Source organism: Eutrema salsugineum, unplaced genomic scaffold (assembly GCF_000478725.1).
Source record: "Eutrema salsugineum unplaced genomic scaffold, Eutsalg1_0 scaffold_14, whole genome shotgun sequence".
Classification (NCBI taxonomy): domain Eukaryota; kingdom Viridiplantae; phylum Streptophyta; class Magnoliopsida; order Brassicales; family Brassicaceae; genus Eutrema; species Eutrema salsugineum.
In genome coordinates, this window is record NW_006256877.1 from 6,380,034 (window position 1) to 6,393,663 (window position 13,630).

At 36.8% G+C, this 13,630-nt stretch overlaps 2 protein-coding genes and 1 non-coding gene across 3 annotated transcripts; 1 reads left to right on the forward strand and 2 right to left on the reverse strand.

Annotated features, from left to right (window-relative positions):
- Positions 1–625: 625 nt before the first annotated feature.
- Positions 626–732, forward strand: LOC112088657. The gene has a single exon (XR_002900602.1). It is a non-coding gene; the product is annotated as a small nucleolar RNA R71 (small nucleolar RNA).
- A 6,944-nt stretch (positions 733–7,676) lies between these two features.
- On the reverse strand, positions 7,677–9,378 carry LOC18022571 (putative aquaporin NIP4-1). The gene is made up of 5 exons (XM_006405766.1): positions 9,247–9,378; positions 8,924–9,148; positions 8,465–8,662; positions 8,148–8,209; positions 7,677–7,914 (listed from the first exon to the last, which is right to left on the reverse strand). Exons 1-5 carry the CDS (start codon positions 9,376–9,378, stop codon positions 7,677–7,679), a joined length of 855 nt encoding a protein of 284 aa, XP_006405829.1.
- Positions 9,379–10,917: 1,539 nt separating this feature from the next.
- On the reverse strand, positions 10,918–12,443 carry LOC18022572 (putative aquaporin NIP4-1). The gene is made up of 5 exons (XM_006405767.2): positions 12,312–12,443; positions 11,990–12,214; positions 11,714–11,911; positions 11,242–11,303; positions 10,918–11,152 (listed from the first exon to the last, which is right to left on the reverse strand). The coding sequence occupies exons 1-5, from the start codon at positions 12,441–12,443 to the stop codon at positions 10,918–10,920; spliced, it is 852 nt and encodes a 283-aa protein (XP_006405830.1).
- Between the last annotated feature and the right edge of the window lie 1,187 nt (positions 12,444–13,630).

Below are 13,630 nucleotides of genomic sequence, written 5' to 3' on the forward strand. Positions count from 1 at the left end.
GCTCGTCGTGATTCCCTGCTGTTGTACGAATTGATTGTTAAAACCCGTACCTTGGTAGTTATATGGCTGTCGCGGTTGATATGGTACTATTCCTCCAAAGTTTCCACCTTGAAACTTGTTTTGGAAGGATTTTTGCTGAGGTGGGTAGTACTGATCTTGAGGATTCTCCACATTTGGATTGCGGTAAGAGAGATTGTTGTAATTTGCATTCCGGAAGTTGTTGTTGAAGTTGTTGTTGGAGCGATTTTGGTATGGCACCAGTGCTCCTACGTAGTTCACATCTTCTTCTTGAAATGCTTGATTAGTGTGATCGATATCACTAGGTCCTTCATCTTCTGCGCCATTGTTGGTTTCACAGGCATGGATCGGGCGATTGTTGCTCCTCAGAAGCTGGCTCACCATGTTCTTCAACTCAGTTATCTCCTTGTTGTCTGTTCCGGCTTGCTTCATCGATCGATCATATTCAGGACAATCATTGCTATTGGCTTGAGCCAAATTCTCGATGAGGGCTCTTCCTTGAGTTATCGTCTTTTGCCCAAAATCTCCATTGCTAGCTGTATCAAGTGAAAGTTTGTATTTTGGTTGCAAACCTCGATAAAATGTGCTCAGCAAGCTTGATCCATGAAATCCATGATGAGGGCAATCACGTTCATACTCCTTAAAACGTTCCCAAGCTTCATAGAAAGATTCAGTTGGCCCTTGTTGAAAGGTTGAGATCTTCGTTCTCAAATTGTTCGACCTTGACTTAGTGTAGAAGTGGTTCAAGAAAGCAGTTCTACATTCTTCCCAATTAGTAATCGATCCTGCAGGCAAAGACTTCAACCAACGGTGAACTTTATCTGCTAATGAAAAAGGGAACAACTTACACTTTAGATAGTCAGGTGGAATTTGGTTTGTTCTCATCATGCTGCAAATTTCTTCAAAAAGCTCGATATGGTCCATTGGGTGCTCAGAAGGAACTCCATGGAACTGGTTTTGCTTCACCAATGAGATGATTTGAGGCTTGACTTCAAACTCATTCCGGTTTGGAAATGGTATTTGAATCGCAGATCGATTCTGAAAATTTTGAGTAGGTGCATCAAAATCAGCTATGCGATGGTTCCTGGCTTGTCTTCGGTGTTGATTTGCTGGCGGAATGGGGCGGTGAACGCGTTCATTCGGCTGCATTGCTGGGTGGTCACCATCGGCTACATTGATGGGTGGATCAAGGTCTTCACGTCCTTCTCTCTCTCGGTTCTGGTGGTTTCTTGGAAGAATCTCATCCTCCTCTCCATCTTGTCGAGCATGATCACCTTCTATGTGATCATGCTCTTCGTTTTCTCCATGTTTGGACCCATCTTGGTCCATATTTAAATTTCGATTAATAGGATCTCCAGGCTGGTCGTCGTTGGCCATTCCTTGCGTTCGTCTAAGTCTTCGAAGTTCTCTTTCGTGTCTGTCTATCTCGTCTAGAATTGGAATGTCTCCTGCAGGTCTACGCCTGGTATTCATGCAATTCAGAGAAAGACAAAAGAAGGGAAAGATAGTTCAGAAAAACTTTAAGAAAGAACTAGAGATCAGGTGTCTAGAACAGAAGTTAAAACAAGAAAAATAGCAAAAGGCAGCGAAACAAATCCCCGGCAACGGCGCCAAAAACTTGATGCGGTGGTGTGCTGAGTGTCAACTACGTGAGGGAACAAGTTTTACCCTTAACAAAACAAAAGAAAGCCGCAAGTGCACAGCTAATCAGTTGCAGTATTTAGGGATCGAATCCACAGAGATTTGTGTGCCTGATATTCTTCTACGGTTTTTAACTTTATGTCTAGACTAAATTGGTTTTAAAGGTTGGTTGTTTTTCTTGAATTAAACTAAAGCAAAATAAAGCAAATAAATCTATCCTAAAAGGCAAGTAAAGCAATCGAATGAAAGGCAGTAGAACAAGTAAACAAAAATAAGGCAAGTAAAATATCGCATGAAAGGTAAATAAAGCAAGTAAATAACGAACTAAGGAAATTGAAATGCAGATCTAAGAAAGCAAGTAAAAATCGATGGAATTGTAAACTATGACTAAAAACGCTGAGCTTTTGGGAACTCTAAGGGATCATAATCGGTTTTAACAATAAGGTAGATAGATTGGGATTGACGGATAATAATATATGGGTTCTAGAGCTAGAGTACGGCGGTATGACTACGTCACTGTCATGATCATAACCAACTGTTTCTCGCAACCCTGACCAGTAGGTTTCCACTCTGGCCCTGGAAGGGAGAGAACGCAAGAGCTGCATAAGACTCGTCAATACTCACGATCCAGCCGCAGGTAGGTTTCCACTCCTACAGAAAAATCGCCTGTTTCATTCTAGGGCTGATACTTAATGAAAACTTTCGCAACACTAACTATCTAGATCAGATACTAGGTGATCAATCAAGCATACATGCAATAAGAACAAGAATAAACAGAGAACAGGTCGAAATCCCAGAAATAAACCTAGATGTCTTAATCGATTATGAGAGCCCCTTTCGGGAACCCTAAGCCGAACTCGGGATCTACTCAGACATGGCTGAGTTCGACATCATCATTGGTTTTGATAAAAGTAATGAAAAACAGTAAAGAAAAGAGATAAAGAAAGCTTCTCTATTGAAGAACTCGGACTTGAACAATCTTCTACAAAAATCTCATAAAAACGGCTAAAGGAAAAGGGTTTCTGTAAAGTATCAAATGCTCTCCTAAAAACGACCTAAATGACATGTATTTATAGTCTCCAATACTCCATGGTCTCTAGGGTTCCGGAATTGAGGCTGGGAATGACTTTGGGCTTCAGATAAGTGGGCTTTAAGTCGGAGCTTGAATGCCGCGGTCGGGAGTGCTGTGACCGCGACAATTGGCTTGTTTCCCGCGGTTGGGAAGCTTCTGACCGCGGAAAATAGCTTGTTGGCCGCGGTCGCGTGAGCTGCTGGCCGACTCCGCGTGGCTTCGGGGCTAATGGAATATCTTGAGATCCAACCGTTGGAATGTCTCCAAACCAAGAGCATTTGAAAGCTGGTTGATTCTTCTATAAGTTGTCCAATTTTGAGGGTGATCAGACGGTGAGAAGGTCTTCGTCTCTCCATGAGAGTTCTGACGGTCTGCATTTATCCAAAAGAGTCTTTTTGTTCCATTTTATGCCTCTTTATCCCAAATTACCTGAAAAGTCTTTTAAAATCCGGAAACATAGAAATCCTTTGAAAACCTTTGAAAATAGAGTAAAAACACCTGTAAAAGATATTAAAATGATCCATAAAAATGGTCAAAATCCGGTGTTATCAACTCCCCCAGACTTAGTCTTTTGTTTGTCCTCAAACAAAACAAAGGCTAAATCTCGGCGAGAGGTTTGAAAACGCATGAACTAAACAAAATCTCAGAGACCAAACTTCTAGACCAATATCAATCAGTATGCATCAATCGGGAATAGCCTAGAAAATTCTCACTAGCAATACAGACATAACTAGTCCGTTAATCCGTCATGCAGAAATCTATGCACTAAGATCTAACTTCCAGTCAACTAGCTCTTAACATTCATTAAAAATCTCGGTGGTTCTCATCATAGAAAATCTAGGCAAGACAATCTAGGCTAGGTTTAAAGAAGGATTATTTTGGGGGTATGGCTTAAAGTGTTTAAGGGTTACCTGAAAATCTGGAGGGTGCAGGACATTATGCAAAATCGCAAGAGAGAGTGAAGCTATTGGTATCCACAGTTTTCAATCACTTTTTCTTGACATAGATTCATGGTCTTCTTCCTCAGGTTCTCTCCAAACTCCCCCAGACTTAGATTTTTGTAAATCTTTCAAAATAATAGCTCCTTAAACGAATAGTGGTTGCTCATTGCTCCATAAATTTCGACAATCTAAGACTCATTAGGCTTTTTGTTTCCCTTTCTCATTTCACAAATCCAATATAGTTGTACTAGTTGTCCAGTTGTCCCAATTTCATACATATGAAACGCCAATTGTACATCATAAATCCAACATAGTTGTACTAGTTGTTCAGTTGTCCCAATATCAAACAAATGATTCGTCAATTGTACATCACAAATCCAATATAGTTGTACTAGTTGTACAGTTGTCCCAATTTCATACATATGAAACGTCAATTGTACATCACAAATTCAACATAGTTGTACTAGTTGTCCAGTTGTCCCAATATCTAAACATATGAAACAAATGAAAATGACAATATACGTACATAGTTGTCTAGTTGTCCCAAAACATGATTAGATTAAAAAAACACAGTTGTCCAGTTCTTCCTGGGTTACACCTGTTGGTCGTTTGTTCCTGGACTAGACTCTGGGAATAACCACCTTGCCAAGTTAATTCCTTGGTTAGACCTGTTGTTTGCACGTTTCCGGCGAGGTTCTCCGGTAGAGGGAAATCGCTTGTCTTGCTTTCTTCCACGCTTTTGGATGTAGTCTTGTGGGTGAACAACTGATTGTCTTATGTTCTCGAGAACATCCCAAGTAGACTCGTGTGGAACCAGATATATGGTTCTGCAATAAGCCAATGACCAAGACTTTGTCAAGTAGTATTCCGAGCACAGATCAGAGAGTTTTATATCCACAGATCTCCCTTCTTGGCGCATTAGAGCCATGGTCGCTGCTATAGCATGCACGCAAGGAATCTTGTCAATATCAAAACATCTGCAACTACAATTTCTCCTTAACAAATCAACCTGATATCTCTTCCCATCAACTCCAGTGACACTGTATTCAAGTTCACTGCCGTTCAGCTCAGTTACTAGTAGGTGAGTTGCAACTGCACAACGTGTATGTAATTCATTTTCCACATACGGCACCAACTGTTTTCCTAAGCTTGCTGCACAAACAGTGTATTTTCTATGCTTATTGAACGACTCAGATAATTTTTCAACATATGCATCAATCAAAGGCAGTAGAGAGTACTTCCTTGCCCTCTTGAATACACTATTCATCGACTCACAAGCATTACTGGTGTCCAAATTGTACTTGTCTCCTTTAAAATAACACCTAGCCCATTTCTCCACAGGAACAGCAGCAAGATACTCGGCGGCTTTAGGAAACCTCCTCCCAAAATCGGTGTATGTGCTGATGAAGTCATACTCGGTATACATATGAGCACAATCTCTGAATCTCGCTGCACAAATATCTTTAAAACCAACAGCAGCTTTACCTCTCACGTTCTGCGACAAATGCCACACGCAATGTCCGTGCTGAGACTTAGGATACACCTCATGAACTGCCTTCAAAATGCTCTTATGCCTATCGCTCATAAAAACCAGCTCTTGATCATCTGGTATAACAGCTTTCAGTGTTTCTAAAAACCAACTCCAACTTCCATCTTTCTCCCTATCAATTATACCCATTGCAATGGGGTAATGATGATGATTAGGGTCTTGAGCTGTAGCAAATACAAGCATACCACCATATATATTTTTCAGAAATGTTGCATCCATGACTATGACTTTTCTCATTGCTCTAAAACCTTCTATACAAGCACCCAAAGCAATGAATAGATATTTGAACTTATTTTCAGCATCCACCTTCACGCATGTAACCGTACCAGGATTTACCCTCTCTAACACGTATAGATAAGAACGCAATTTCTTAAAACTTTCTGCAGGACTCCCTCTCACTTCACTAACAGCTAGCTTTTTGCCTCTCAATGTAGTAGAGTAAGGGGTGTCAATCTGAACAACATTTATTCCAGCTTCTACCTGAACAACATTGATAATACTTTTGGGCGCAGGGGTGTCAATCTGACCTGGATATGCATCGCGCAAGACGGAGTACCTTTTCTTCTCTTCCGACTTGTACTCGCGACAACCCTGGAGCAGGTATGAACACTCCTATATACTTTGACACTGAAATATGTGGATTCCTTAATTCTGGCAGCATGTAAATACCATGGACACCCACGATCAGCTTGTTGGCATTTCAGTATCACTCGACCCTGGTCAGACTTCTCGGTTTTTACCCCAAAACACCCTTTATGTGCAGCTTTATCAACCATTACTCTCAATGCCTCCTTCGAACAGAACTGTTGACCTTTTTCAAAACTTGCACCATCATCCCATTCTAGAACAAATTGAGTTTGTTCTTCTTCCCGTGGAAGTTCAACATGCTCATTCTCATCAAAACCGGCTTCCAAGCCATCTTCATTCTCCATCTGCTTCTCACTATCAGGCTCATTAGTACACTCATTCGTAGGCCTGTTCTCTTGATTTCCTCCTTCCTCAGCCCTGAAAAGAACCATAATACCACCATTCGCTACATTATCCCCATTAGCTACATCATCCTCATTACCGACATTATCCCCTATTACAACCGTCTCACATAGCTGATCTCTTTTGTCTGTATCCACCTCTTCGATAACCTCCACATTCAAAACAGATCTCAGACCATCTTTATCAAATGTCGTCAGATAAGCATAAACATCATCATCACCGAAAATACATGACTCCATTTGAGGCTTAGCTACCAAAGGAATGTAGCTCAATTTCAAATTCGTCGTATTGGAGCTTAGTGCAATCTTCTGGCATATCTTCTCTACAAGAGCTGAATAAGTAATCCCATCCAAAGATAATGTTTTAAATGATATTGCATATATAGGATTTACTGAAATCCATTTAAACTCCTCCTCGTTCCGTGAATAATATCCTCCATACTCAAAGTGTATGTTGGTGTAGCCAATGCTCATTATATCCTGGTATACGCAGCAAATAAAAAATCATATTACCAATTACGTTTCTCACAGTTATACCTTTTATACTAGTTGTCCCGAATTTCTCACTATAACATTTGTACCAGTTGTCCCACATTATCAGTTTTAACAGAGACTTGTACTAGTTGTCCCATAATATGATAAGTCGAAGACTTGAATTAGTTGTCCCATAATTATCAGTTCTACCATTTGTACTACTTGTCACGTATCTTTCACTTATACCTTTTGTACCAGTTATCTAAATTCCCAAACTTTCTTGCCTAAAATCTTTGGTTTCACATCCTCGTTTCACATCTACCAAACAGATTCAACACTAAAAATCGACAAATTAACATCGATTCGAAGAGAACTTAACTAATAAGCAACAAACTTAGGCAATGTACATAGTTAAACAACCACCAAACAAAAAAAGAAAACCCCTAATTTATAAATCCCCAAAATACACACCACCATACCTTTTCGAAGTCTTCTCACACAAATGGCAGGATAAAAAAGAGTAGTTAAACAACCAAAAATGAGCCGGCGCCAGCAAACGACGGTGGTTCGAATCAAGCTCTCTGCGGCGGATGTGTACGGAAAGAAGCTCGGGGAAGAAGAATTTGCAAGCAGCTTTTATTTTTATTTTTTAAAAGTAAACGATTTCATTTAATTTTCTCAATTTTTAGACAGAAAAATAAATTATTTTTATAATCAGTTCATTAAGGTTAAAAACGTCAATACACAACGACTTATGGCATTAGATTATGTTATGGCAGGCGAGATTTTTTTTTCTCCATTATGGCATATGAGCCCCGCGCTCATTCTTATAGGTATCGTAATAGCAAAAGTGTTTTTGGTCCATAGATTACACAAGATGACAAGATGTTTTTTCAGATTTGATTCAACTACAGTTAAGTTCGTAAAGAATTAAAGAATGCATACATATATTCAACAAGTAAACAGTATGATCAAACAAAGAGAACAAAATATTAGCTCTTAGAACTAGAAGCATTGTTGTTTGGAGGAGCAACACTACGTAGAAAAGAAGCACTCTTTGTGAGTTCTCGTAATGGCTTATCTGTAAATCTGATAAAGTTGTAAACAAAACCTCCGGCCATTATTCCGATGACAGGACCAATAATGTAAACCCAAATTCCTTTATACTTTCCCATCACTATCGCTGGTCCTAGACTTCTCGCTGGATTCATTGATGCTCCCGAAATAGGTCTAACAATAACCAAAACCAAAATTAATATTTCTCATTATATATGTGAATTATGTTTGTAGTTAAAATATATAAAACAAATTATTAAAGATTGACAAGTAATTAGCATGAAATATTCTTGTCAAACATGATGATATTGTGTATGTAAACGCAATATCAATGGTTAGTATTTCTAAACAGCTTTTCGTATTAATGCATTGTAAAAGAAAAAAAAAGTAAAATTAGTATTTTTTACCCGGCTACGAAGACGTTTAACATTATAGTCATCCCCACTGCAATTCCAGCTAATTCTCCAATCTGTCAAAAATATTGAAAAGAATAACAACATGAAAAACTTCCATTTGCATACTTTTCTTCTTATGACTATGGTTTTATTTTAATGTCAATAAATATTAGAATATGCACTAGTGGTTTTTTGTGTCAATAGATAAGAATATGCACATGGTTTATTTTAATTAATCATGTCACATATTTTGTGTCTATTTATATTCAATGAATTACCAGTATATGCATTAATAAGAAAAACAAAAGGGTGCCATAGAAAACACTAACCGCTCGACTATCGGTGGCAACGCCGGAGATGACAAACATGAGGAGGAATGAGATAATGATCTCCGCAACAAGCGCTCTTGCAGACGAATCAGCCGGAGTTGTTCCAAAGAAAGCTTCTGGTGTCACTTTGAACATTAGTCTCAGTGTCAAACTCGCTAGTAACGATCCTGCAAGTTGTGCACCTATATATGATGGTACCTACCCAAAACATTATACAATTATATTCTTTATTCAAATAATCAAATCCAATTGCGATAACATTTAATTGTTTCTGCTAATGCAAACACAAAAGAAAATATAGTTAACTATACATGCAAATTATAATCGTTATCGTCTAGTGTAGCCATTGATATGTTATACATGTTTTTTTTCCTTCACAAATGTAAACACACTACTTTTAGGTTTTTGAAACAATCTATAGGTCTTATTCAAAGAATAGATAAGAGAGTAGATAATGACCTGATACCAAGGAAACCGTCGGAAAATGGCGAAAGTGATGGTAACCGCAGGGTTAAAATGTGCACCAGAGATGTGACCAATAGAGTAAATCATGACCATAACGATGAGACCCCAAGTCACACATATCCCTGGAAACGTCACTTTTCCACCGTACAATACATTCACTACCACCACTCCACATCCAGAAAATATTATGAAATACGTCCCAATCATCTCTGCTATCAACTGTAACAGTTTATAAATAAAAAAAACATAAACTTATTATTTCAAAATAGGTTATTTTTGTGATTATAAGTCTGCAATAAAATAAATAAATTTGTTACCTTTTGGGTAAGGCAAACAATGCTGGGAGAAGTACATATGACTGTCTCTATTCCTCCATGGCAATTTTTGCCTTTACCTTCCTCAATTCTTGATATATGTTCTTCTTCGATTTCTTCACCGTGGGAAGTCATTTTTTGTTTTGATAACTTGTAAATCAAACCTTCTTGAAAATAGTTTCTTTTTACAGAATAAAAAAAAGAATGGAGAGTTTATAAATTGAAGAAATGAAAAATGAATATTTGTGTGGTTAGAGAATTTTGAGATTAAAGGGGCTTTATACATGTGAAACAGAAATTAGTTGAAACAATCACAAAAGGATTGGATTAAATTTAAATCTAATGAGTTGGAGTAACAAGCTTTGATTCGATGTAACAGATGAAAATTAGGATCAGACTTTGACAATATGTGGAGATTATTATAAAAATCGCTTAAGATTGGGATTAATTGATAAATCAAATATGGAGTTCCAGATTGTATTCCTTCAGTTACTGTGTCGACCTGTCAAAAGAGGATATATAACGAGGGGTCATAAATCGTAGGAGTGGTCCAATGACTCTAAACTTAAGAAAATATTTTTTTTAGGAAACTAGAATTTTAGGCAGTAGATATTATGGGGAAAATATTTATTCTGAATATAATATAAATCAAGTAATAATAGATATCACTAAATATTTTAAAGTGAAACAAAGCATCTTTAGTTGATAAATATTTTTTTTTTCTAATTTGAATATCCGATCATGCTTATATTGGTTCAACATAATTACATGATTCTGAACAAAATAAAAGATAGCTGAATGATGGTGATAAGTAACGATATCAGAACAAACAATTTTACATCATATAGAATCTGTTTTTAACGTGAATTAACCTATAAACTTATTACAAATGATGATCTTATATATCAAGACATAACGAATGACTCCACAATGGTCTTATTTTGTCCGTGGACCACAAAAAAGTATACACTGTCTTATCTTATTTTAAGGTGGCACACTGGCATTAGACGAAAGCTTTTGTTGGTTTTTGCAACTCCCATTTTCTCAAAATTGCCTTTTCAGATAATTTCTAAATTTGAGTTTCTTGATGGAACAAATGTCTGCTGTTAGAACAGCGTTTTGTTTCAACTATTTTGTGAAACTAAAAAGAGGACATTGTCGAGCTAAAAATTTGTGTCAGGGCCTTGTCTTTCTGATTGTGTGGACTGTGGAGAATGCAATGTTCACTTAATATATATGTTTAGTAAAAGTGCTTTGAAGCTTGGTGTTGCCAAGTCTTAATAGCATTATAAGAATGTCAAATGGTTTTCTTTTTGTTACAGCATTTACAACAATTTTGTTATCATACAAAAACCTCTAAAATTTAAATATAAAATCATACCAAGTCATCTCCTCTCTAATATTATACTTTTCTAAAATTCCAAAACCTCGTAAGTTTATTTGACTATCTTTAGTCCACAAATTCTTAAAAATCCCTAGTCCAATACTCCCCACAAGAAAACATTCTGTTATATCTTATTTTTAAATTTAATCAAGAAATGGAGGAGATATCTTCTTTAGAATAGATTCAACTAAAATTAAATACGTAAAAGAATGAAGAATGTAACAAAAAATGTATACAAACTCTTCAACAAGAAAACAGACAAAACAAGAAAAAAAGAGAAAAAAAAAAGATTAACTCTTAGAAGAAGAAGCTTTGTGTTTTGGAGAAACCGAACGGAGGAAAGAACCACTCCTAGTGAGTTCTCTAAGTGGCTTATCTGTAAATCTTATAAGGTTGTAAACAAAACCTCCGGCCATAATTCCGACGAGTGGACCAACAATGTAAATCCATATTCCTTTATATACTCCCATCACAATTGCTGGTCCTAGACTTCTTGCTGGATTCATTGATGCTCCCGAAATCGGTCTAATAATAATCAAAATAAAGTTAAAATCAAAATTGTAGTAGTATATGAATAAGTTGTATGTGAACTGAAGTAAAGAAATGTGTTTTACCCAGCCACGAAGACATTCAACATTATAGTCATCCCCACTGCAATTCCAGCTAATTCTCCAACCTGTTACTAGAAAAGAAATAAAGAACAATCCAACAACATAAGAACTTCCATTTTGCATATTTTGTCCTTATGACCGGTTTTTTCCTGGTTTTTAGGGCAATAGATATTAGAATATGCACTAGTAAGTTCAACTGAAACAGATTTGACCATTATAAATAGGTTAAGACTACCTCGCAGAATAACAAAATCAACCATAAATTTTTTACTAATCATAATATTTTACAAAACAACAATTTTATGTTCATATATTCTTTAATTCTGCCAGATTAATGACTGCGTTAAAAATATGTCCCTTAGAATCTTAGATAATTCCTATTTCATTATGCTTAACCATTTTTGTTTGCTAGAAATAATTTTGTATAATGAAATAGCAAGAAAAGAAAGACAGAGCGATATAGAAAAATACTAACCGCACGATTATCAGTGGCAACGCCGGAGATAACAAACATAAGAAGGAATGAAATAATGATCTCTGCTACGAGCGCTCGTGCTGACGAATCAGCCGGAGTTGTTCCGAAGAAAGCTTCTGGTGTCACTTTGAACATTAATCTCAGTGTCAAACTCGCTAGTAGTGATCCCGTAAGTTGTGCACCTATATACAATGGTACCTGCCCAAAACATTATACAAAAGTTAGTACTTGAAACATTAGAAAGCTTATATAAAAGAAGAGATAGAGAGTAGATACCTGATACCAGGGAAACCGCCGAAAAATGGCAAAAGTGACGGTAACCGCAGGGTTAAAATGTGCACCGGAAATGTGACCGGTAGAGTAAATCATGACCATAACAATGAGACCCCAAGTTACACAAATCCCCGGAAATGTAATTGTTCCACCGTACAAAACATTCACTACCACCACACCACATCCGGAGAATATTATGAAATATGTCCCAATCATCTCTGCTATCAACTGTAATCAATTATGGGGAAAAAAAATCCATAAACCAATTCGTCCAAAAATATTTATTATCATCATCAATATGCAATAAACCAATTTTTTTTTTAACCTTTTGTGTAAGGCAAACAATGCTGGGAGAAGTACATATGACTGTCTCAATTCCTCCATGGCAATCTTTGCCTTTGCCTTTCTCAATTCTTGATATTTGTTCTTCTTCGAGTTCTTCAACAAGCGACGTCATTTCTTTTCTTTTTTTTCCTATAAATTTAAAAATAAATATATCTTTGTCTTTTGAAAAAAAAGTGGTGTTGAGAGTTTTTTTATTTGGGGACAAAGGACAATGAAAGTTTGTGGTTAAGAGAAATTGGGGATTAAAGAATTTTTATACATGTGAAAAACAAACTAGTTTTGAAAAAATAACAGAAGGATTGGAGTTTACTAATGAGTTGGAATGATGGAGCTGTGATTGGATGTAAGAGATGAAAAATAGGATGAGACTTTTTCTCAAAAAAAAAAAAAGGATGAGACTTTAAATTCATGTGGGGATAGGTAAGAAATTGACTAAGATTGGTACTGAATACTAAATAATGAGTCAAATATAGAGTTCCATATTTGTAGGAGCCATTGTCTTTCTTCAATTACTTGTTAAAAGCAAGTTTCACTTTCTACGTTGACAAAAATAATATCTATATATGAAACAAAAATTATGGGCCGAATATAAAGTCATTAGAAGCACATGTTTGGAAATTGAAAATCTACCCAAAGATAAGACACTTTATGGCAAGCAATTTCTGGGTGTCTTTCGGTATCATCTAGGCTATGCACCCGTGGAATACAATGTAACACATAATGTGCAAGGTGTGGAGCAGAGGAAGAAACAATAAATCATGCTCTATTTAAGTGTCTTCCTGCTTTACAAATATGGATCTTATCCCAAATCTCAACACCACAATTGTTTTTCCAATGACATCAGTTTATGCAAATTTTGATCATCTATTTTGGAGATTACCAAAGGAGACACAAAATACACAATTTCTGTGGATCGCATGGTACATCTGGAAAGCAAAGAAACCGAAGCGGCCTTATGGAAGGAGGCGCAAATATCCGAAGCAAACACAACTCTCATTAACAATTGCAATCCCCCGATATATTCAATATCTGAGAGTTATGAAGACTAATGGTGTTATATTGATGGTTCTTGGAAAGAAATGGATTTAAAAACAGGATTAGGGTGGTACTATTTTAAGGAAAGTACTATGGACAAAATAATGGGAGCGCAAAGTGTAAGACTTACACCATTGCATGCGGAGTTAAAGGCCTTTATGTAGGCTATGCATTGCATGATATAGAATCAGAAGACGGCAGTAGCTTTTGCAAGAGACTGTTAAGAGTTGGTGAAGATGGTGTTTACATCCGAAGAATGGCCAG